The sequence below is a fragment of the Panicum virgatum genome, chromosome 2N (assembly GCF_016808335.1).
Source record: "Panicum virgatum strain AP13 chromosome 2N, P.virgatum_v5, whole genome shotgun sequence".
Taxonomy (NCBI): Eukaryota; Viridiplantae; Streptophyta; class Magnoliopsida; order Poales; family Poaceae; genus Panicum; species Panicum virgatum.
The window spans coordinates 69,414,940-69,438,698 of record NC_053146.1 but is presented as its reverse complement, the minus strand read 5'-3'; the positions used below and the strand labels follow the sequence as shown (position 1 = coordinate 69,438,698).

The window sequence follows — 23,759 nt, the reverse complement described above, 5'->3', positions numbered from 1 at the left end:
GATTAGCAAGAGATGAATCTTTTAAACCTAATTAGTTCATAATTGAACATTATTTGTCAAGTGAAACGTGCTATAGTAACTTTTTGCCAACTTTTTGCAAACTAAACGTGGCCTGGGTCGAAAAGCCATTCCTGCCTACCCTGAACGCGACTTGACAGACCATCAGACAACCTATCCACCACCGCACCGCTGGCTGCCATTCTTTTTTCCGATTCCACAGGGCCAGCCACACGGTTATATTTAGCGAGTGCATGTCCGTGAAGGGAAACATCGCCATGCGCTCATCCACAAGTAGCAAGTTTTTGCATTGGCCCCGCCGCGCTGCACGGCCGTCGGCGCGCCGCTTTTGCATTGGCCCCGCCGCGCTGCACGGCAGCCGCTGCAGCCTCCGCGCCGCAGCCATCACCGGCAGTAGCAAGCGCCGGTGAAGGAACGCGCGATGGCGGCGGGGGAGGAGCGGATCCTGGTGTCGGTGCGGCTGCGGCCGGTGAACGCCCGGGAGGCGGAGCGCGGCGACGGCTCCGACTGGGAGTGCGCCGGTCCGACCACGCTCATGTTCCGCGGCAACATCCCCGAGCGGGCCATGTTCCCCGCCACCTACACCTACGGTGCTCGATCGATCGTCGTTCCTCTGAATCAATCGATGCAAATTGTTTGCTCAATCATATATATCATCTGAATTCAGACAGGGTGTTCAACCCGGAGTGCAGCACGCGGCAGGTGTACGAGGAAGGGGCCAAGCAGGTGGCCCTATCGGTGCTCACCGGCATCAACTGTATGCACGCCCGCATCCTTCCTGCAGTATATAGTATAGTTATCCATTCAAGTAGCAAGGAATGCAAATTTTATGCTTGCTGCTCTGTACCTATGTGTTGCAGCAAGCATATTTGCGTATGGTCAGACGAGCAGTGGGAAGACGTACACCATGGTCGGCATCACGGAGCATAGCATGTCAGACATCTACGACTACATTGACAAGGTTGCATTGCATTGCATTGCATTGGGTGATAGTAGCTAGCTAGCTGCAGAGCTATCCATTCATCAGATATTCAGATTTTGTCTGAATTCATGCAACACTGCACCTTTACTTTTGACACCGCCGGCCTGCTTGCCTGCAGCATCCCGAGAGGGAGTTCCTCTTGAAATTCTCAGCGATGGAGATATACAATGAAGCAGTGAGGGATCTCTTGAGCCCCGACGCAACACAACTAAGACTTCTTGATGATCCAGAGGTCAACAATTCTTGATGAAATCAATAATATTTGTTCTCATTTTTGCCGTACACACACACAACACACACACACACACACACACACATTGGTTCTAGCTTGTTTATACATTCGGCCGGCATTGCCATTTTTATTCCATCAGAAAGGAACTGTGGTAGAGAAACTCACGGAGGAAACTCTTAGGGACAAAGGTCATCTCTTGGAGCTCCTTGCAGTGTGTGAAGGTATATATACCTAACTGAATTTTGTTTTTTGTTTGCAAGAAATAAGCAGAACCTATCGGTTTACGCTAATCCTTTTGGTTTGCGGCCACAGCTCAAAGACAGATTGGGGAAACTGCTTTGAATGAAACAAGCTCCAGATCTCATCAGATACTCAGACTGGTTGGCACTTTTGCGATACTGATGAATGACGTGCAAATTTTTCCGCAAAGAATTACTTTCTGTTCTTAGCATAGACAACATGTATGTACACTGCAGACCATCGAGAGTTCGGCAAAGCAGTTCATGGGACGAGGCAACTCAAGCACCCTTATGGCTTGTGTGGTATGGAAATCTCTGCTGCGTTTTGTCTCATTTTCAAGCATTACATTGCTATCCTTTGACTCTTTCAAATTTCTTCTGGGCAGAATTTTGTTGATTTAGCCGGAAGTGAGCGAGCCTCTCAGACGCAATCAGCTGGTATGAGGCTAAAGGAGGGCAGCCATATTAATAGAAGTCTGCTTACACTTGGAAAGGTCATTCGGCAACTCAGGTCCGTTCAACTGATCTTGCCATCTATCTTTGGCATTTGAGAAATACTCCACTTCAATCAAATTTACTTGTAGAGTTTTGCAAATTTCTCTTGATTTAAACGCCCTTAATTTAATGTTGTCGATGCGGGATATCTGAATTTCGACAACTCACACCTGCTGCAGCAAGGGGGGCAATGGCCATATACCTTACAGAGATTCAAAACTCACTCGAATCCTACAGTCATCTTTGGGCGGCAACGCAAGAACTGCTATTATCTGCACCATGAGCCCAGCACAATGCCACATCGAGCAATCTAGGAACACACTTTTGTTCGCAAACTGTGCAAAAAATGTAGTTACTAATGCACAAGTTAATGTGGTAATGTCAGACAAGGTATTGGTGAAGCATCTTCAGAGAGAGCTTGCGAGGTTAGAGAACGAGCTGAAATTACCTGGATCAGTCTCTTGCAGCGCTCACGCTGAGATTTTGAGAGAGAAAGATGAACTGATTAAACAGGTACTATTACTCTTTGCTTTAATTTACTCATTTATGATCATCGTATTGTTATATTCTTTGTGCGTTTTCAACATTGTATATTGTTTTGTGATCTGGAAAACATAATTATTATGAATGCTAAGCTGGAAGACCAGTTGAAGGAATTGATGGAGCAAAGAGACACCGTTCAATCTCAACTTGACAATTTTCGCAGGGTTGCAAGTGATGGAAATATCAGTGACCACACAACAAGGCGATGGGTATTGATACTTATTGCTGGACTCCTTCTAAAGATCATGCAACTGTCTTCTTAATGTCCAGCTAACTATCCAACTTCTGACAGGATGAACATAACCGGTCTCCGGACTCCCTTCCACGTAATGTGTCTGAAGACTTGCTTTCTTCTTCTGATACTTGTGAAGCAATCTATGAAGATCAAGACGATATTGGCTCAAAAGCACTTGATGCGTCACATGTTTGTAACGATCATCATCATGACCCAGAGATCCCCAAAGGAACAAGTGAGACACATCAGCAAGCAATGGATGAACATTCAGTGCCTAATTTGCATCAACCAAGAGGCCATACTTCTGCTGATAGCATAGAAATATATCAAGCAAACATCATGCCTTCATCTGAGCTAACTGAGGAGCATTGCAAGGAAGTCCAGTACATTGAGACAAATAAGCTCAGAAGGAGTCAGGCATTCTTACCTGCTGATCATGATGGCACAAACATTGATGAAGGGAAGCACGGTGAAAGCATGATAGACACAACAGACAGTGCCATCAAACTCTATACATGTGATTCTGACCCATCTTCTGATACTGAAAAACCTAACAATGACGAATCTTTGGCCCTGAAGAGGTGTGTTATAAGCTCCAGGGATAGTGTACTGACTAGAAGTAAAAGTTGCAGAGCTAGTTTCATGGTCATTCCAAATAGTTGGTTTGATGATCGTTCAATGGATATGAAAATAACAACACCAGGTGACATTTTCAAATATGCTCCTATAAGGCCAGAGAAGGTTAGGAGGAGCTTGTATCCTGAAAACGGTGACTTCCGATGTGATCTTTCATCAGACTGTTCTAAGGCCTCTGGAAGAGTTACATCTGACACAGTTGTAGACAAGAACACTTGCGATGATGAAGAGGAAGGCTCCATCAATGACCTCAGCTGCATCCCAGAAGTGAAAGAGAAGATAGAGGAGTGCCGTACATCCCAACTTGAGGGGAATCAGGTACAAGTAGTTTCTTTATAGCAATGGTCTCTCCATAGGCTCTCTGCTCGTTGGCCGGATGCACCTTCACTTTTGTAGAGGCCGGGATTTGACAATTCCTTTATCTAAAAATAGGCTCTCTGCTCGTGAGACCTTGTCAGTCTAAAACCTACAATTTTCCGTTACACGACCGATAAATAAATGTTAGTTACTGGAAATAGGAAAAAACCATCAGGTTCAGTTACTTGAATGGAAATAAGCACAAGAAGATGACTAGAGCTGTATGTGTACATAAGACACAAACATCTTTCCTAATATCCCAGCCTTTTTACTTCATCAGTCTGAATTCTGATGTCTGTATATAATTGTTTAAGCAGTATACTATTACTGAAGATCTTTCGGAGATGAAAAACGCCGAAGATGTTATATCGGCGATCAGTGTTGACTCTCCTTCACGGTGGCCTATTAATTTTGAGAAAAAACAGAAGGAAATCATTGAGTTATGGCATGAATGCAATGTCTCTATAGTACACAGGACATATTTCTTCCTCCTCTTCAAGGTCGATAACGCAGATAGTATCTACCTGGAAGTGGAGCATAGAAGATTGTCCTTCATTAAAGGCTCTTTCAAAGCTGGGTTTGAGGCCAGTGCTACCATTACATCAAGGTAACTCACCCTTTCATAGTTAATTCCTATGTAGTATTCCTTACTTAAATTACTGAAATCAACAGATTTCAGCTCGTTTATTTTGTGAAGGTTGTGTATATAATGAATTGCGTGCGTCCATGTTCATGTTCATGTTGGCAGCCTAAGAAATCTTCGGCATGAAAGGGACATGCTGTACAGGCAAATGCTAAAAAAGCTCCATCTTGTAGAAAGAGAGAGCCTTTACACCAAGTGGGGGATCGATCTGAATTCTAAGCAGCGAAGGCTGCAGCTATCGCGGCGCATCTGGACACAGACTGACATGGAACATGTGAGGGAAAGCGCAGGTCTTGTCGCAAAGCTGGTAGAGCATCTGGAGAAGGGGCAGGTCATCAAGGAGATGTTTGGGTTGAGCTTCACACTGAACCCACGATCTGACCGGAGATCTTTCGGCTGGGTCGGTGCACGCTCCTAACTGAGCATTGCTGCAAAGACGGTGATGACTCGATGTCTGCATATCAGGAGATGATGAATGAACTAGATCATCCCAGCATTATTGATTTTCACTGATGCCCATGTATCTTTACAGCTAAGCTGGTGAATTATCAAAATGAGACGACGTGATGAGATACCAAGTCCTTCTTGGCACCTACTATTAGTAGTAGTAGTCATCGATCGATTAGTGTTAGTAAATCATCATCCTCGTGGATATGAATATGATCCTGCTGCTGCTGACCAGAACGCGGCGAGCTCCTCCGCGAATCCCCTTTCCCTACCCGAGACCACGGTGGCGTGGTCACACCCGGGCATGAGACGGAGCTCCGCCTGAGGGAGCTTGGCTTTGAGATGGCGGCTGCAGTCGACGGGAACCACCGGGTCCCTGACGCCGTGGATGAGCATCACCGGGATGCCGGCCGCCTGGACGGCCTCCAGGTGGGTGTCCTGCAGGCCGGCCCCCCCGCAGATGACGTTGTGCATGGTGTGCCAGGCCGAGTGGTGGGTGTGCCTCGTCAGATCCCTCACCCGGAAATCCACACCCCTCTTTCGTGTGAGGAGCCTGATGAGCCACTCCCACAGCCGGTGGTTCCTGCAGAGGAGCAAGCACACCGTCCTGCCGACGTGCTCGTACCACGACATCACCGCCGAGCCGAAGAGCAGCGGCGGCCACAGCTTCTTCTGGGCCAGCCTGCGAAGCGCGACCTGGCTCGCCGTGTGCTCATCGCACGCCACGAAGTAGGGCTGCATGCATCATCTCGGAGGAGGTCATGATCATGCACATATCAACCAACTGATGACGCCAATTCAGAGCTACTTACTGGTGCGAGCAGTGTGATGGATTTGACTCGGGTTGGGTGCTTGGCAGCCAGCGCGAGGGCGATGATGCAGCCCATGGAGTGGGCGACCAGGTGGAAGGAGGATTCGATATCGATAATATTCAGGATGGCCTCCACGTGGTCTTTCAGTGTGTACATGCAGTTGCCCGGCTTGGGGCTCTGCCCGAAGCCAAGGAGATCCACCGCCAACAACCCGCTGCTGCCGAGGATGGAGGATTCGCGGAACACCGTCTCCGCCCAGAAGGAAGACGACGACGCGAAGCCGTGCAAGAAGATGGCAGTCTCGTCGGTGCCATCGTCTCTGCTGCTGCTTGTTGGCTGCTTGCCGACGACGTGCAGCCGGCCGCCTGCTGGTTGGCTGCCCGTGCCCCGCCACGCGACGCAAGACTTGCAACCGCAGTCCGACCACCTGGGGCTGCGCCACTTGTTGCACGCCCGCCCCTTGTCTCTAGATCTCCTGACGACGAGCCCCAGGAGCCCCAGCAGCGCGCCCCTGATGGCGCTCCTCCGCGAGTACAGCGTCTCGGAGACCTCCTCCTCCTGCTCGCCGCCGCCGCGGCTCCTCCTGTGGCAGTAGCAGCGCACGGGGCTCTCCTCCAGGATGCCGTCGAGGACGGCGTACACGAGGCAGAGGACCACGTCGACGACGTCCAGGACCGCGAAGACGGCGGCGGCGAGCGCCGACGACGCCACGCCGCCGGCCCATGTGGACCACCGCCGGGGGCTCATCGATAACGTTGCCATGGTTGTGGGGCGACGGGGTTGTTGGACTCACAAAGCGGACGGATCGGATGGGTGCGATGCGTGTGGTGAGGTTGGAAAGCATGTGTGTTGGCCGTTGCTCCACGTCGCGCGCCTTCTCTTCTCCGATTCGGCCTCTGTTTCTTCTAGCTCTAGGTACTGTGTCGGGGTCACACCATCGATCTGCCTCGACGAGTGTCTTCTTTTTCTTTAGAAAAAAAAACGGGTCGGACTTTATTACATCCAGCCCATGCAAGGGGACCCCTTCAGAAAATAGATATTACATCCAAGTCCTTTTGCGGCTGATCTTTTTTTTTTTGAATAAATTTTTTTGCGGCTGATCTGCAGCTGGGCTTTGTTTAGATGGTCCAATCCTAGGCCCGCATCAGAAAGCCCAGCTCACCAATAAAAAAAGGAAGAGAAAGCCCAGCTCAAATAGTCAAATGGTCCGTTAATTCGTGGCCCAAAACCAGTTCAACCCACCACCACCACCCTCGCCGCCGGGGATCCTTCCGCCTCCGCCTCCGCCTCCGCCCCCGCCCCCGCCCCGCCGCGGCGGTCACTCCGCTTACAGACCACGCCAAGGCCAAGCCATCCAGCTACGAAATCCTTCGCGTTCCCCTCCCGCTTCTCGCCCAAAAAACCCTAAGCCCCGACCGCCTCCACGCGCGCCACGGCCATGGGGGCGCCGCGGGAGCTGGACCTCTCCGACGAGGTCGAGGGCGACCACGACGGCACCACTGACTTCGTCTTCCGCCTCACCGGCGACCCCATCCCGCTCCTCCCGACCGACTCCTCCCCGCTCCCGCTCTTCGACCTCCAGTCCCCTCCCGCGCGCCCGCTCGCTATCTCCGACCGCCACGCCGCCGTCTTCCTCGCCCACCCAAACGGTACGGTATGTTCACCGAGCCCAAGGGCTGCGCGCCTGCGCCTCTATCTCACCGACTAACTGGGGTTTCTCGCTCCATCTCCAGGGTTCATGGCCGTGAGGACCAAGGAGCTCATCGAAGCCAGCAAGGAGGCGCGCGACAAGGGCAAGGCCAGCACCCGCTGCGCGCAGGACTGCTGCATCGCCGACGTGCCCCTCCCCGGTGTCTCCCTCCTCGCGCTCTCCCATGACGACTCCGTGCTAGCCGCCTGCACGGACAATGAGATCCACTTCTTCTCCTTGGCGTCTCTGCTCACTCATAAGGTCATCAGGTTCTCACCAGTCTCAACAGAATTTGTGCATGCTTGGATTTCTGTATTGGTCAGCGCAGCAGTACATGAAATGTGAGGACTGCTTTTGCTGCAACCGATTAATTTCAGTTTGTGGCTTTCATCTGTGCTCAGTAATGGCTTGGTCATATCCATATATGTTTCTCTGATTATGATTATTAGAACTTGTGGGAGTTCAGCATTAGGTTTCACGCTGCTGGTGCTGGATAAGGCCTGTGTTGTGCTGTTTCAGCATTAGCATGTTTATATGTCCGAGAAAGTGTTATTGCTTTTGTCAATCAATCAAGATTATCAATTGTGCTATACAGGATGTGGTACCATCATCATCATGTAGCCTGGGACGAGCTGGCACCGTGAAAGACTTCAAGTGGTTAAATCATGCCTCTGCAGCATATGTCGTACTATCGAATGGTGGGTTGCTGTCTCATGGGAGTTTGGGCAAAGGTCTTGAGGATGTGATGGGAAATGTTGATGCAGGTTCATGTCTTTTCCTAATACTATTTATTCCTACTGCATTTATATTTGATGTACACATCATCAACTGCTGCTATGAATTCTACTAGAGTATTATGTGAATTATGGCATACTAATATCTCCACCATATAACACACTAATTAGTTCCACTTGAAGTGAAATTCAGTAGTATGAATTGCTCCTGTTTTTCGACTGGGGAGAATGTTCTATGATGAGTACAGTTGATACGGGCAAATTAAACCATGTCCATTACTTCCACATACTTCATTCCAAGGATCAAAATAAAGAAAATTACAACCAGAGTAATCCTGTGATATATTTCTTCTAATGGTTACTCTTAACAGTGCTTCAACAACAACAACAAAGCCTTTGCTCTTAGCAAGACTGACTACATTAAATTTATCAGAGGCCTGTACATGAATAGTAATGCACAATGTTATATAAATCTTGGATGCATTGCATTCTCCTTTGAAGCTTTAGCTTAATTGCCAAGTTAGTTCTTTAACAACCCATCATTGCTACGATGTTGTCACTGAAGTTAGTCATCACTGTTTAGGTTCTCAAACTGAAATATCTGTTTTAAATGTATATAGTTGACTGTTGCAAGGAAGGAAATCATATTGCCGTTGCAAGAGAGAACAAACTTACCATATTATCATCAGATTTTAAGGAAACGTGCTGCATGTCCATCCTGTTCCAGTTGTGGTCTGATGAAAGTGATTCAGAGGGCACTACCATCAAAGGTAACCATACACCTTTTTCTTGTGTAGTCTATATTGTAAAATCCCTAGATACAGAATGAAATGCTCTAATTAGTGAAACTGTTATTTTCTGAACAAAATCCCTAGAATTAGTGGAACTGTTATTTTTCTGAACATATATTTTTCCACATAGCCTGCCCCACCTGCTCGGGACTAAAAGGCTTCATTTTGTTTTTTATGTTACCGGTTTTACTTGCAGATGCATGATCGAACTATATGAAATTCTGTTTAGTATGTAGTATGTACTATCATTGTTCAGTGTTGATGATTTTCCATTTTTTACCAGTGGATTCCATTGGCTGGATACGTGATGATAGTATTGTTATCGGTTGTGTTCGATTAAATGAAGATGATAATGAAGAAGGCTATCTTGTTCAAGTTATAAGGAGTGAAGAAAACACATTTTGTGAGGTCAATTGGTCCTCTAGATGCCTTCTTTTCTCTCATCGGATTCATATCACATGTTATGTTTCTTTAGCAAAAGTTTCATTTGCAAATTTTAAGAACATGCTCGTATAAAGTTGCTTCAATAGCTAGAGATATATCTCTGAGCATAGTTTGGCCATGACAGTATGCATGTCGCGGTAAATGGCAAATCATGTTCCTAGGGTATATTTTGAGTGTTGTAGTCCTGTCATTCATCAAAGTTAATATGCTTGGTTGGAACTTCTGCAAGTTAAGACTGTGTCTGTGCTTTGGTCTTGATAACCCATATGTTAACTCCGAGAACTTGGATAACAGAACATAAACCCCAAATTGGTTGATTCTCATATCATTTATCAGCAAGGGTTACTGAATGTATTTATGCAAATTTTTGCATTCCTAACAAATATATCACTGATTGGTTGAACTGAACGAATTACTTTTGCAATGCGCTTATAGAGCCCAGGCAAGCCAGTTGTTTATACCTATGTGGATTTCTTCAACGGCATGATGGATGATGTTTTACCATCTGGATTTGGACCTAATCTGCTATTGGGTTGTATGCGTCGCTGGTATGTGAACCTAGGCCTAGAAAATCTCTATTGAATATTTTGGCATGTATGTTTGAACTTGGAAGGCAATTATTTGGACAGGGTTTTATCAACTCTGATATGGCAAAATAATTTTCTGCATGCATTTGTTGTGGTATTAAACAGCCTTTACACCAAAAATCTTGTTACCCCTACACTATCATGAAGGGGATTGGTTCCAGGAAGGAAATCCTTGTTCCGCACATTCATCCATTTAGATGGAAGTTACTGTTCATTAGCCATTTATGGGAGCTCTTTACATGAAGTTAATGGTGTATGCTAACTTTTGGGTTGTCCATAACATGAGGTGAAAGGATATATAAGTTGTTCAAACAAATGTTGTGCGATGCACCAACCTCTGCTGTTCCTATACGAACATAAAAGCACAATGGCTTTGCTTTTTACACCCTCCCACTTTAGTGCACTTGGTCCAACTCCAACGCTATCCCATCATATCAATTGTATCTTATGGATCCTAATTTCTTTATACTTCCTCTTCCTCCTTCCAACAGTTGATAATTAACACCAATGATGTGGCCCCAATCACCAACAGCTTACCTAATTAAAGGCATGCAGCTGTACACAGTACTAGTCATATTATTGGCCCCCATTTACTGTGTGATTTTTTCAACTTCCATTAGATGAATCCCCTGCAGAAATCAAGGGGGAGAATTTTTTTTTCATCTACTACCTCTATAGCAATAGATAAGCATGATGACACGAAACAATTAAATGTATATGTTAGTAGGGTTTTGCCATGCAACCTTTGTCTTCTCTTACCTTGATTAGACACTTCCTTAATATGTGGGGAAAGTGCAATGGGGCTTTATATATGGTGGGAGTATTAGCCTTTTCTTCTTCTTATGCTGGTGTCGCTTCTGCCATTGGACTTCGGTATCACTAATACATTAGACACTGTCGGGTAAGGTCCACCTCTTTGCTAGCCTATCTGCTGTAAGCCTGTAACCTGTTGATATTTATTTACCTGCTAGGTTCTGTTTGCATTTCTTTCTGTGATTGAAACATATGTGTGTGGATTTTTGCAATTTATAGGGATCTCGTGGTGGCTTCGAATAGAAAGAGCATTGATGAGCACATTGCCCTTCTAAAGTGGCCGTCCACACATGATGAGGAAAAAACTGTAAAATGTCTTGAAATGTTGGAGGATAAATACAGTCCTAGGATTGATTTGCAAGGTGAATCCTATACCAGAAAACGATGGCTTTTAGCATCCACTGTGCTTTTCTTTGAAAATGAAGTCTAAACTGTTTCGGTCCTCCTTTATGATTTCAGAGAATGGCGATGACAATGTCATACTAGGGTTTGGTGTCGAGAATGTTTCATTATTTCAAATGATCACTGTGACAGTAGGACCCGAACAAAAGGAGGTTGCCCCTCAACATATTCTACTCTGTTTGACTGGTGAAGGCAAACTAGTTCTATATTATCTTGCCAGGTAAGTATTTTTAATTGATACTTGGCATTGCTATGTGGTGAAAATTTTGGTCACTTCAACTTCTAAATATTGTACTTCTGTTGGGGACACATTTTTGTATTGACACTGTATTGTTTAGGATTTCGGACCCTTCTGATTTACCTCATACTACTCTGTCTACCAATGAGGACTGTGGTGAAAAACAGATTTCACCTGCACCTGTATCTGAAAAGGAGTTTACTCCAAGTGTTACAGGCTCAGTATCTAAGAGTATTCTTACTGAACATGGTGCTGATCCCTCTAGTGCACAAACAGGTAAAAGGCTGCTACCCAAGATGTTCTAAATTGCACTTTGCTTTGGAAACTAAAGAACCCTTCTATATTTGTTTATATCCTTGCAGGTAGCAACCAGCAGGAATCAATGGTTATGAAAAATAGTTCTTTGGTTTCAAAAAAACAGGAAACAACTGGCAATTCCTTGCTTACCTCTTCTGATAAGAAGCCATTAGACACCAAGCAACTGAATGTGACTGCTGCACTCGCAACCGCACCTAGTTTAGCACTAACAGGAAACACAAAACCTGCAATGTCTTTCAGCTTTTCTACTGTAAATAATGAAGGCACAAATCCAACAGGAAGCAAGGCACCTAGTGGATTAGCTCCTTCATTGCAACCAGGCAGCAGCAGTTTTGGAAACAGCCAGAGTGGTAAAAGAGGCCTGGATTCAACCCAATCAGTGGGGACATTTGGTGGATCTCAGAACTCCAATAAAGATGGTGGTGGCTATAGTTTGAAATCATCATTGTTCGCCTCTAGTGGATCAGTCCCTGCCAAGATCGGAGAAAGCAATGAGGCTGGTTTTGGAAATCCTTCGCCGCAAACCAGCTACACTGTTGATAGCTACACTGTTGATGGGAAAGTATTTGGTCCTCCAGTTGCCTTAAGTCCCGGACCTTTACCATCCATATCTCCAGCTAAACCTTCCCTAATTGGATCTTCATCAAGTGGGTATCGGGCAGGAAACTCTGAAGCACCTCAATCGTTGCATGGATCACCTCTGTCACAGCAAACTATGGGCAAATCACACAACAGCAGGACACAAGCACCAGTAGAGTATTCTAGAAACTCCAAGATGAGCGCAATATTCGATTCCCAAGAAGACGTGTCTAAAAAGTTTTACAGTGTAAGATCACTGAACGCGTTAGTTATTATATTTATTTTTCTATCTTTTACTTTCCTTGTACCTATGAAATATTATCATCAGTGCAAGGAAAATTTTAAGTAATGAATGCACCTCATATTTTGTTGCCTCTTGGTGCATCACCCTAACATCTTACTTTGGCATCTTCTTTCTTGGACACTAAAGTTTTTCCCCTTCGTTACAGGTAAATGAAATGACGAAAGAATTAGATGCCCTACTAGCTTACATAGAAAAGGATGGTGGTTTCAGAGATGCCTGCATAACCTTCCAGCAGCGTCCTCTTTCTATGTTTGAGGATGGTTTGCAGAACTTTTTGGAGTTGTTGCAGGTCTTCAAGGTATATAATAATTGCGAGCGCTCTCCACTCTTCCTCCCTCAATGCCCTCTTTGTTGTGCTGTCTGTTCTTCTGTTTGAAAATTATTACTAAATGTGTATATGGTTGTTTCAATCCCAGAACAAAGTAGAGGGACAATGTTCAAGAATTGAAGATTTGAGGAAGAAGATGTTTCAAGGTGAGCCTTTCATATGTTTTTTTTTGCTATTTTTGAGTAAGTAGTTAGAACAAGCTACACGTTTTCACTTATTGCTTTCTTTCATAACTTCGCATGTTAAAGAATTATTTGATCAAATAATATGCTTTTTCAGGATAGATAGTTTACATCATTTTTAAAGTTGTTTTTAGTATATAATCAGCAAAAATACATTTGCAAATGATTTGCCTACATGATCTACATGATGTTACCTATTGCTTTCATTCATACCTTCACACGGCAAAGAATTATTTGACCGTAATAGTGCTTTGTCAGGATAGATAGATAGTTGTTTGTAATATATAATCAGGAAAAATACATTTGCACATGATTTGCCTACATGATCTGACCATAATATTGAAGAAATATAACTGATTATTCTTGATTAATAGCCAAGTTTCAGTTACTTTATTGGTTCATTTTCAAATGAGTAAGCTACATTTCCTGTGGTAGACTGGTAGAGAAATTGATGTATTGATTATCTCTAGATCTTTCCACCAGAAAAAAAGACTTTTGCCTTCAAGTTATGTATATTTTTAGAAAAAGATGTGCTGATATTTTACCTTATTCTTTGTTCACTTCAGTTTCTGCTAGGCAAGCTTACATGAAAGGAATTGTCAGCCAATCTTCAGATACTCAGTACTGGGATATATGGAACCGTCAGAAACTGAGTCCAGAATTTGAAGTAAAGAGGCAAAATATTCTCAAAGCTAATCAGGTATCAATATCTGACATTCTGACCTACTTCATTTGTTTCTATGATATTGGAGGAGAATAATAGATTCTTTGTCACACAGAATTTGACAAATCAGCTAGTCGAGCTAGAGAGGCACTTCAATAATCTGGAGATGAACAGATTCAGTGAAACAGGAAGATTGGCTTCTGGTCGTAGAGCTGTTTATTCTAATAAGTCAAGGTCGAGGTATTCAACTGTTAATACCATCTTTCTACAAATTTCATATATCCTTAATGAGTATCATCAAATGGATGGCAAACAAATAGCCTTTCTATGCTTTGTTCCTATCAAAGGGATTACATAGAAGCCCTTCACATACCCTATGTTCCAATCATATATGTGTTTGGTTTACCTTTTCTTTTTCTTTTTCTTTTTGGATCCTTTTATGAGTATATGATGTTTTAACTGATATTTTGCTTTTACCTTTTCAGTCACATACAATTATCCAGTGTGTACAATGCACTGAACTCGCAATTGGCAGCAGCTGAACAACTATCTGAATGCCTCTCAAAACAGATATCTGCATTAAATATAGGTTCTCCTACTACAAAGCGAGGGGCAGTGACAAAAGAGTTGTTTGAATCAATTGGTTTAGCCCACACAACTGATGCAACCAAATTTTTAGGCAGCACTCCTAAGTCAATTAAGCGGTTTCCGTCAGGGAATGAGCATTCAAAGGGAGTATTAGGGCCTTCCAAGAGTGTTGAACCTGAGACTGCACGAAGGAGGAGAGAATCACTGGATATGGTAAATTATTGAACCTACTAGACCAAAACATTACATTTTTCATGTAACATGCACATAACTTGGAAAGAAGATGTGGGTCTTTGTTTTTTATTACATATTCTGCTTTCCTGCATTTTTTTTCCTCATTTGGTGTACATTTGTCTTATTTTCTTGTTCTTCATGTGGCGGATAAGCAGTAAATCTAACTACAAATTATTTGTCAATTTTTTAGAGCCTGGCTAGTTTGGAACCTCAGAAAACTACTGTTAAAAGAATAGCACAACAACAACGCCTCAAGATCAGCAGTGATCTGCCATTCAGGTCAAACAAGAAAATATTTGATTCTCAAATGGCAGCTATATCACAGGAAAAGTCAAGCGGTAGCTCTGATTCCTCTATAGTAGAATCATATGCAAGCAGACTGCGTTCTCCCAGTGAAGGTAAGTTTTTACAAGTCGACTTCAATTTCTGTGCTTTTCATCAGTATCATGGATATTCTTATTAAATCATCACAGTCTTTGTACGACTTTTGAACTTTGAACATTTTTTTGACAATTTCAGATGTAAAAGCAAAACCATCAGGATCCCAACAGAACCCGTTGTTCAAATGGGTAAAGGAATCAACTGGGCCATCTCAAATCTTTGAGAAAAAACAATTTGAGTTACCAGGGCATATGAAAAGCACCGCTCAATCTTCAAAATTGGCACCATCTCCACCGGCATTTGGTTACACGCATAAGGGTGCGCAAGATAGTGTCAGTCCCTCCAATGTTTCATCTTTTGGAGCAACACATACTGTGCCTAAGTCAAATACTTTAACTTTCAAAACAACTATAACCCCTAAAAGCAATGCCAACACGGAGGCAAATATACTACCTTCCATGGCGACTGCAAAAGCAGCTCAGAGTCCACTGTCTGTGAAAACTCCAACTGGGGATTCTGGAGATTTGTCTACATTGACTATGAAGAACAGACAGGATAGTCAAGCAATGCCATCTTTGGGGAACATAAAAGGATTGGATCCTTCTCCACAGAGCAAGGGTGACATGTTTAGAGATCTTAGCAAATCATCTTTCACTTCTGAAAATTCCAATCCTGCTGTGTTGCATGAGAAGAGTGGCAAGCTTAGCGGGGTTAGTGATGGTGTGCAGAACACTGTGAAAGAAACACCCAAGGTGGCACCTCAACCTCCTGCATTCTCTCCAACATTTGTTACACAAACCAATTTATATTCCATAAAGCCGACTGTTTCCTCTTCAGCTACATCATCCTCATCAGTTATGCAAGGATCAGCTGCAAAGACTTCAGATATTTTGTCTAGCTCAGTGCAAAAATCAACGCCAAAAGTTTCTTCATTAGTACCTGGGGATAATTTGTCTAGCTCCGTACCATCAATCCCAACCCCTGTTAAGGATTTGTCATCTGGCTTGGGTAAAAATGCGTCCAAACCTGAAACGGTTACATCAGAGGTAACAAGTAGCATAGTTTCTGCAAGTAGTTCAGTCATATTGACCACTGAAAGCAAACCTTCACAGCCTCCAATGACTGGTGCCACTTTGCCTTCTACTACAGTCTCTGCTCCTAAAACAGCTCCAACAACAGCAGAGCCAGTTGTCACTTCTACAGGAAAAGATGTAGGACCAAACAACATCTCAACCGATGAAGATGATATGGAAGAGGAGGCACCTTCCGCAAGTGCCGAACTCAATTTGGGAGCCCTTGGTGGGCTCGGTCTCGGGTCTCAGCCTTCCCCAAGTCCTCAAAAGTATAATCCTTTTGGGACCTCCTTTGGTACATCTGACAATAAAAGTTCAGGCACACCATTTACTTTGACAACCAGTCCAGGACAGCTTTTCCGGCCAGCATCATTGAGCATTCCTTCAGCCCAGCCAGCCCAGCCATCTCAGTCAACTAGCTCTAGTGCCTTTTCTAGTACATTCTCAAGCGGGCTTACTGGATTTGGACAGACTGCACAACTTGGATCTGGCCAGCAGTCAGGATTTGGGAAGCCTGCACAGATTGGAGCTGGATTTGGGCAGCCAGCACAAATTCAGTCCGGTTTTGGTCAGCCAGCACAAATTGGATCTGGGCAGCAGTCAGGATTTGGGCAGCCTGCACAAATTGGGGCTGGCCAGCAGTCTGGGTTTGGGCAGCCTGCACAGTTTGGTGCTCAACAAGCGCTTGGATCAGTGCTGGGTTCTTTTGGACAGTCACGCCAGCTAGGAGGTGTAGGTTCTGGAGGATTTGGTGGATTTTCTAGTGCTTCTACATCTGGGGGCTTTGGTTCTTTATCTTCAAGTAATGCTGGATTTGCTGGTGCTGCAGCAGGTGGGGGCTTTTCGGCGCCTGCTGCCTCTGCAGGCGGCGGTTTTGCTGCCGCTGCTACTGGTGGAGGTTTTGCTGCCCTTGCCTCCAAAAGTGGTGGTTTTGCTGCTGCAACTCCATCTGGTGGTGGTTTTGCTGCTGCAGCTTCATCTGGTGGTGGTTTTGCTGCTGCAGCTTCATCTGGTGGTGGCTTTGGAGGTGCCACCCAGGGTGGTGGCTTTGGCAGTGGTAAGATATCTAATGTTTTATACTTAATTTTGGAAGTTTTTGATAAATGCTAATGTGTGATAGCATGTATATCTATGTTTTGCACACGTGCCTTTGTGTCGAGACACCTCACCGAGACACTAATTAATTTTTCAAATAGACCTAGATTCATTTCATTGTTCAGTTGACTATTTGTATTTGGATTTGAACTTCTAGTTTGTGTTGTGTTTCTTCTAGAAAGAAAATGCTAGCATATAATGGTTATGCTCCTCAGGCTTTCAAACAATTTTTGTGCTCACTTGTCAGGAATAATGGTCCACTCATTTTGACTATCCAAAAATAAAAATAAAAAAGGTCTTTGGCTTTAGGATTATTATGTTGATTTCAAGTCTCCTAGGCAAACTTTCAAGCAGTAATCCTTAAACCCATTTCAATCAGTTTGTAGTATTCATTGTGTAGAGTACTAAATATTAATTATATCAATCAGTCTCCATGACCATCCTTTGAAATATGTTCAAATGTTAGGTTTGTGATCTGCAAGTACACTTCTGATGTAGTCTTGGTGCTCAGGAAATGAATATCTTAACATTCTTTTACAGATGCTTTTGTTCTTCTGTAGGAATTGTATTTAAACTGACAAGAAATTATGTTTCTTGGTGATATTTTGAAACTTTACCATTCTTGATGGTATTTCAATTTTCTCTGCAGCTGCTTTCCTTAATTCACTTGCACGCACTCCTTTTTTTTCCCCTTCTGACTTGGAGACTGATGGTGTCAGCTGCACGTTTCTGGGAACTAACACTATCTGTTTGGTTTGAAGGTGGTGGATTCGGATCCTTTGGTGGTAATCAAGGGGCTGGGTTCTCGGCGTTTGGAGCAAGTGGACCTGGAAGACCACCAGCTGATCTTTTGACACAGATGAGAAAGTAGGCTCCAGGCAACCCCCAAATTCCTCGTCTTCAGCAGAAGATTCGGAAGATCTGTGGCCCTTGTGTACATCGAAACATTTTTTTCCCGGGTGGTGGTGGTGCAGTATGACTAGTTTTTGTGGCCCGACGGTGATGTCGGGAAGTGAATTGTATTGTACGTACTTCAGTTACTCCGTGAGTCCTGCCTAGTGGGCACAATTAGAGCTACAGGCCGCAGCTTAAGCGCTTAACAGTGTGGGGGAACTTTCCTGCTGCGCGTAACTGTTACAGAACACATGAGTACATGACGGCATGATGGTCTGGACGGTGGCACTTTGCTCCATTTGACCTTGTCTTCTACTTAATTTGTTCGCTCTTTGCACGGTCGTAGCATCGTTCCGGTGGCTCATTCTGTATAAGATTTTTAATTCATCTTAGCTCTGCTTGGTTTGACGCAGTGGCCCCCTTTATTTTTTTGCAGCCCAGAGGCATTTAAGCATCAAGATAAAACGGAATACAATTTGTGCAGGCTGACGGCAGCTCACCTGCAGCAGGCCGGTTTCTGTCCAGAGAGGCTCATTCCTTCCATGAAGCGTACGCCGACACATTCCATCTCATCTCATCTTTACAAAGAAAAGAAAAATAAAGGCGCGCGATTCTGATTCCTCCTTCCTCTAGCTTTCCCATATTCCTTCTCACGAGAGCGGGTCGCCTCCCCTGCACAGGAATACAGGACGATGCATCAAAGCCAAGCCTTCCAGACTCGTGAGCTTTGCTTGCAAAGAGACGGAGACGGGTGAGAAACAAAAGCATACGATACCAAACACTTAACAAGTAACAGCCGAATGTATCCGTGCAAATCAACTGTACCGTGCCCAATAATATGCAACGGAACCCGGAAAAAAAAAGGACGAGAGCAAAAGTTACGGCATCAAATTATAGTTTTTTTATCGCTATTTTCTCGCTCGCCGCGAACCAATGCCCAAGGAATATATACGTGGTTTCAGTTTCTTGTTATGACAATCATCTTTGCTGACAACTGATGAGAGCCAATGCAATGCAATGCTAGCTAGCTCGAGGAATCCTTCAGCTATTTGGAACGGAACATATGCAGCGCACACCTCGCTTCAATTCTTGTATTAATTCTACACTCTACAGTGAGGAGCTACAGGCATATCACTCAACTCAGGGGTTCCTGCTTCACCTTGCTTATCTTAGTATCAGTGCATAATTGGTCCACAGTATGGAAGAAAACTTTTTCAGGCCACAGTATGGAGTTGGTTATCATCCTTGGTGCACGTGTCGCCTCTTTAACTCCAAACCTGGAGCAACTGTGACGCAACGGTTTCAGTTATCAGTTTTTGTTTATCACACCAGGTTCACTGCTGGATGCATATATATCACTATATTAAGCTACGACAGGAAGATAAACAGGTACGAAATAAACTTAACAGAACAAAAGAATGAAGGAAAAATAAAATGATAACAATATATAAACAAGGCACGTCATACTATCATTGTCAAATATAGAAACAGATTACTAAGCTCCGAGAAACATCAGAGCCTAGAGATGCCCCCGCAGCATGCAGCTAACCCTTTTCCTTTTCTTTCGATCATCTGGTCTTTACAAGGACTAGAAATTAATACGCTGATGATGCAACCATGCGTCCTCACGACGTATGCATCATAACTAGATGGCTCTGTGGGGCACAGCCATCTGGAAGGCAAAGGCGATGCAGTTACTCATGTAAGAAGCAATCTCTGCATGGAGGACGACAAATCATGGTCAGAACAAGTGCAAGCATAAAGCAAAAGAAGGGATACAGCGCAATCCCAGAACTAGGGCTTCATTTTAAGCTGGCTTTTGGATGCCGTTTGTAGAACAGTGAAGTTACAGCACCGGCTTCAAAGCTCACAAGGGATACAGCCTATGAGACTGCCTTACCATCCCTTTGCCCTAGTAGCTCAGCAGGTGCCAAACTTACCAAAGGAGACAAAGGGGAATTCTATGCTTATTCCGTTATTCCATTCGTTGCCTTTGTGCAGTCCCAAGAAGGCATCAGAGAGTTATACAATGGCCACAACCTTCGCTTTATCTCTATGCAAAGCTTTATGCAATTCTTCTTCTCGATGCCTGCAGTCAAAAGAAGGGAAGTTTCAAGATTTGTCCATATAGCCGATATCCTTAGGCCGTACAGTGTCTATCGCTTCTGATGAATGAATACATACAACCCGGCCAACAGTGCAGGACGAAACAATATAATTCGTGTGATCACAGACGATAAGGGATCCTAACAAGTACTGAATGACCACCAATGTTGCCCTTTCATTTCAGCAAACTAGAGGCAGGGAACGCAGTGGAAACTGGAATTGGTTCTGCACACTCCCTAACATATATCATTGAGGAATCTGAGAGAAGAGGCTGGCAAGTTCTAAGACATCAGATTGCAGACCACAGCCCAAAAGGTTCTCATGAGAATAAGGTGCTCCATTCCCTCCAGTTTTTCAAAAGAAAAGAAAAGAGGAGAAAAGATTGTGCTTCGCTTTCGCCCTTCTCATGTGGCAAGTAATTTCAACAAAAAGCTGGTACAAGTGTATATGATCAGAAGAGAAGCAAGAGAGCTGCTGGAATTGACAAAGAAAAAGACTGGTGGGGATAGGGTCCACGGGTACCCCAAGGGAATAAGGATAATATCTCTTTTCAGTTGCTGCAAAGATTGGGCAGCCAGGCTTGAGTGCTCGTTCAGATGATTCGACATTCTCCATCTGCCTTATAAGACGGGACTCGGCGTAAGATCTTGGCAAGAGGAGAGGACAGGAGGTAGGTAGTTTAGTTTGAGAAGCCAAAGGTTGTCTCACTCCCGGAAGACCACAGAACAACTCATTGGTTACTAGAAATAGAGGCACTGAGACTGAATACCGGTAAAGCTGCCAAGGATCCCAGCAGTCAGGAATGTGCAGCCTGCAAGCAGACATTTCAGTACAAAACAGGAACTGAACGGGTGAGATGTGCTTCTACTCTTTTGTTTATTTCGCTGAAGGAAGGCAAAGTCTGTTGTTCAACTATGATGTACTCCATGTAAGCAACGTACTAACATGGAATTCTTTGGTGGCAGATGATGTATCATCAGCAACAGCTCCACGGTCATAGCCAACACCTGTCCTCAAGGTCTGGCTTACCTCCGGAGAAGCAGTTTCTCCTGCAAGGAGGAGGAGATGCAGGTCTTGTCCTCTCCACCGACGCTAAACCTCGGCTGAAATGGACACCCGACCTGCATGAACGTTTTGTGGAGGCAGTACATCAGCTAGGAGGGCCAGACAGTAAGTACAAGATCAAAACATATTATCTGTCAACCATACATAGCAGAAACACAATCACCTTCTAAAGTCCGCATGCAAAACCCTTGCAGAAGCTACGCCTAAAACAATCATGAGGATCATGGGGATCCCTGGACTCACCCTGTACCATCTTAAGAGCCATCTTCAGGTACATATGGAGTTCTAACTCCCTGCTGCATATGCATAGCATGATAATGGCTTGCTGTCACCATCACAAACTTACACAGATAGATGCCTTTTTCTCACAGAAATACAGACTTAGCAAGAATCTCCAGTCCCAAGCTAATATTGGCAACGCAAAGAATGGTATGTTACATTACATGTTTCTTAAAGCTGAAGAAGTCAGTAAAATCCCAAATGTGCAGTGAGTGAGATACTAAACTTGCCGTTGTGCCTCAGTGTTAGGCTGCAGAACAGGAACAGACAAACCATTCGAAGGGAATGGATCACCAGCTAGTCATTTGAACATGGAGCCCCAGATAATAAACAGGTAAGAATCAAGCTAAATTCGTTAACTGTCAACGTTCTTCTCAAATTTTCAAAGGTGAAGCATTTCATAAATTAAATTTTATCAGGTCGATGCACATTAGCGAAGCCCTCCAAATGCAGATAGAAGTTCAGAGGCGGCTGCATGAGCAACTAGAGGTACAACAGAAGCATGCATCTCTGGAATTAAAATCCCCTGCATACTTGTGCCTAAAGCTGTAATATAAGCACAAGCAATGCAGCGTAAAGCATCAAAGTGCATTAGCAGTCGATTGCCATTTTGAATTCAGCAAATAAAGCAGTAATTTTGCATGCCCATCCATGGCACCTATAGCTTCTGGTGAAGAAAATTTAAACCGCGGGGGTGAAATCAACATCTGTAAATCATGTCATAATTAGTAAAGCCACAATCTAGAAGTTGCTACTTGCAAAAGTATCCAAAGCCCATGGGTAAGGTAGGTGTCGAATTCTCACAAACCAAGGAAAGAAACGGAAGGAGCTAAAAGAAAGTGACAAGACCTCTGATTGGATCCCGACAACGAGACCTTGAGCTGCAGAGAGTGCTGTGGGCGTGCCGCCGGAAGAGTAAAGACCGCCGGCGAGAGGCGGCGACGGCGACGGCGACGGGAGCCGGAATCGGAGCCAGCTCCCAGGCGGCTCAGATTCAACCAGAGGAAGGCCGGCGATGGGGTGTTGGGCCCGACATACACCTATTTCGGCCCAGAAAATGATGGATCGCGATCCAACTCAGCTGGGCTCCGCCGGCGCTCGCCCAACCAACCCACCACTTTAGGCCCAGTGTTTGCCAGTCCATCCTGGTTTAATTCTGGGGCCGTAGAATTGGGCTCGCATTCAAGGATTTGAGGCCTGGCCTAGTTATTGTGAGCCCGCACAGCAACTCACAGTTGGGCTGGGCTCGGTCCATGCGCTCTGGCCCATTTGTAAGTTTTATTTATTTTCCTTTTTTCTAGCGTATGCGTATCTGCCTTTTTTTACTGCTTTGTATTTGTAATTGGCATTGCAACATTTCATGATAATTGATTGATGGCTTTTGTGAATTTGTTGGATGCAACATGTCAGGTGCAGAGACACCTGCAGCTCCGGATCGAGGCGCAGGGCAAGTACCTGCAGTCGGTGCTGGAGAAGGCGCAGGAGGCGCTCGCCAAGCAGAGCGTCGATCTCGACGCCGGCGTCCTCGGCCAAGATGCCGCCGCCGAGACGCAGCAGCTGTCGGAGCTCATCTCGAGGGCCTCGGCGACGAAGCGCGTCCAGCTCCACCACCAGCATCTCGGCGGCGTCGGGGACGGGTCGGTGGACAGCTGCCTGACCGCGTGCGAGGGCTCCCAGAGGGACCATGACATGCTGTCCATCGGCCTGTCGCCGGCTCCGACTCCGACTCCGAGAGGCGGTTACCCGTTTGTTGAGGCGGCCAGGTCAGGCGGCAACGACAGAGGAGGGGCGAGCACGAGCTGCGAGGAGTTCCTGTTTCTCCAAGAGCCTGCTGGCACGAGAGGTTCCTCCTCGGATGAGCAGCAAGAGCTGGACCTGAACATCAATGATAGGAACCCTCCAAGGCCTCGCCACTGCGAAAAGATTGACCTCAATGGGTCGAGCTGGAACTGATGACCATTTACGAGTAGAAAGGAGTTGAAGCCTTCTTCTCCTCCTCCTCCTAGAAGCAGAGTGAAAATGGGCAGTTGTTCCTATCCTATGGGTGATGAAAGCAGGATGCGCTGTGCATTTTCATGTCCTCGAGTCGTTTGTAGTAAGATCTGGGTAGAGCTACTATAGCATGGACAACCTGCGTGTTGTCGGCCACGCATCATGGATTCATGGGGCAGCAAATAAGCAGCGACTGAAATGAGGATAAAATTCCCTTTCGATGAAGAACTTCTGGATTCATGTGCAGTGAGAAGAACCCAGATGTTGTTCCTCTGCCATCTGATTGACTGTAGCTCTGTACTGTACATCGATGTGTATGATATGCTAGTACATTTTTTT

The 23,759-nt window shown here is 45.0% G+C and overlaps 4 protein-coding genes across 10 annotated transcripts; 3 read left to right on the top strand and 1 right to left on the bottom strand.

The window, feature by feature from the left end:
- The first annotated feature begins 272 nt into the window (after positions 1–272).
- On the top strand, positions 273–4,958 carry LOC120662210 (kinesin-like protein KIN-7J). 3 transcript variants are annotated; one of them, XM_039941344.1, is made up of 13 exons: positions 273–608; positions 686–775; positions 879–979; positions 1,119–1,232; positions 1,372–1,453; positions 1,545–1,612; positions 1,709–1,774; positions 1,858–1,982; positions 2,146–2,479; positions 2,602–2,718; positions 2,802–3,698; positions 4,055–4,344; positions 4,435–4,573. In XM_039941344.1, exons 1-13 carry the CDS (start codon positions 440–442, stop codon positions 4,445–4,447), a joined length of 2,466 nt encoding a protein of 821 aa, XP_039797278.1. In that variant the 5' UTR covers positions 273–439; the 3' UTR covers positions 4,448–4,573. The 3 variants fall into 3 exon arrangements, with proteins under 3 accessions (XP_039797278.1, XP_039797279.1, XP_039797277.1); XM_039941343.1 differs by having other exon boundaries at positions 275–608; positions 4,486–4,958; XM_039941345.1 differs by lacking the exon at positions 2,146–2,479 and having other exon boundaries at positions 274–608; positions 2,673–2,718; positions 4,486–4,958.
- Positions 4,836–6,691, bottom strand: LOC120662211 (probable lysophospholipase BODYGUARD 4). The gene is made up of 2 exons (XM_039941346.1): positions 5,640–6,691; positions 4,836–5,562 (listed from the first exon to the last, which is right to left on the bottom strand). Exons 1-2 carry the CDS (start codon positions 6,399–6,401, stop codon positions 5,020–5,022), a joined length of 1,305 nt encoding a protein of 434 aa, XP_039797280.1. The 5' UTR covers positions 6,402–6,691; the 3' UTR covers positions 4,836–5,019.
- Positions 6,692–6,866: 175 nt separating this feature from the next.
- On the top strand, positions 6,867–18,311 carry LOC120662209 (nuclear pore complex protein NUP214-like). 5 transcript variants are annotated; one of them, XM_039941337.1, is made up of 18 exons: positions 6,867–7,288; positions 7,373–7,590; positions 7,925–8,093; positions 8,684–8,833; positions 9,138–9,262; positions 9,734–9,846; positions 10,918–11,060; positions 11,158–11,320; positions 11,439–11,614; positions 11,701–12,482; positions 12,685–12,837; positions 12,956–13,013; positions 13,616–13,749; positions 13,829–13,953; positions 14,199–14,514; positions 14,726–14,933; positions 15,055–17,046; positions 17,846–18,311. In XM_039941337.1, exons 1-18 carry the CDS (start codon positions 7,078–7,080, stop codon positions 17,953–17,955), a joined length of 5,346 nt encoding a protein of 1,781 aa, XP_039797271.1. In that variant the 5' UTR covers positions 6,867–7,077; the 3' UTR covers positions 17,956–18,311. The 5 variants fall into 5 exon arrangements, with proteins under 5 accessions (XP_039797271.1, XP_039797273.1, XP_039797274.1 ...); XM_039941339.1 differs by having other exon boundaries at positions 7,172–7,293; XM_039941340.1 differs by lacking the exon at positions 6,867–7,288 and having other exon boundaries at positions 7,572–7,670.
- Positions 18,312–20,583: 2,272 nt separating this feature from the next.
- LOC120662212 (myb-related protein 1-like) lies at positions 20,584–23,759 on the top strand. The gene is made up of 7 exons (XM_039941347.1): positions 20,584–20,935; positions 21,050–21,254; positions 21,344–21,420; positions 21,521–21,578; positions 21,672–21,762; positions 21,848–21,917; positions 22,839–23,759. Exons 2-7 carry the CDS (start codon positions 21,050–21,052, stop codon positions 23,379–23,381), a joined length of 1,044 nt encoding a protein of 347 aa, XP_039797281.1. The 5' UTR covers positions 20,584–20,935; the 3' UTR covers positions 23,382–23,759.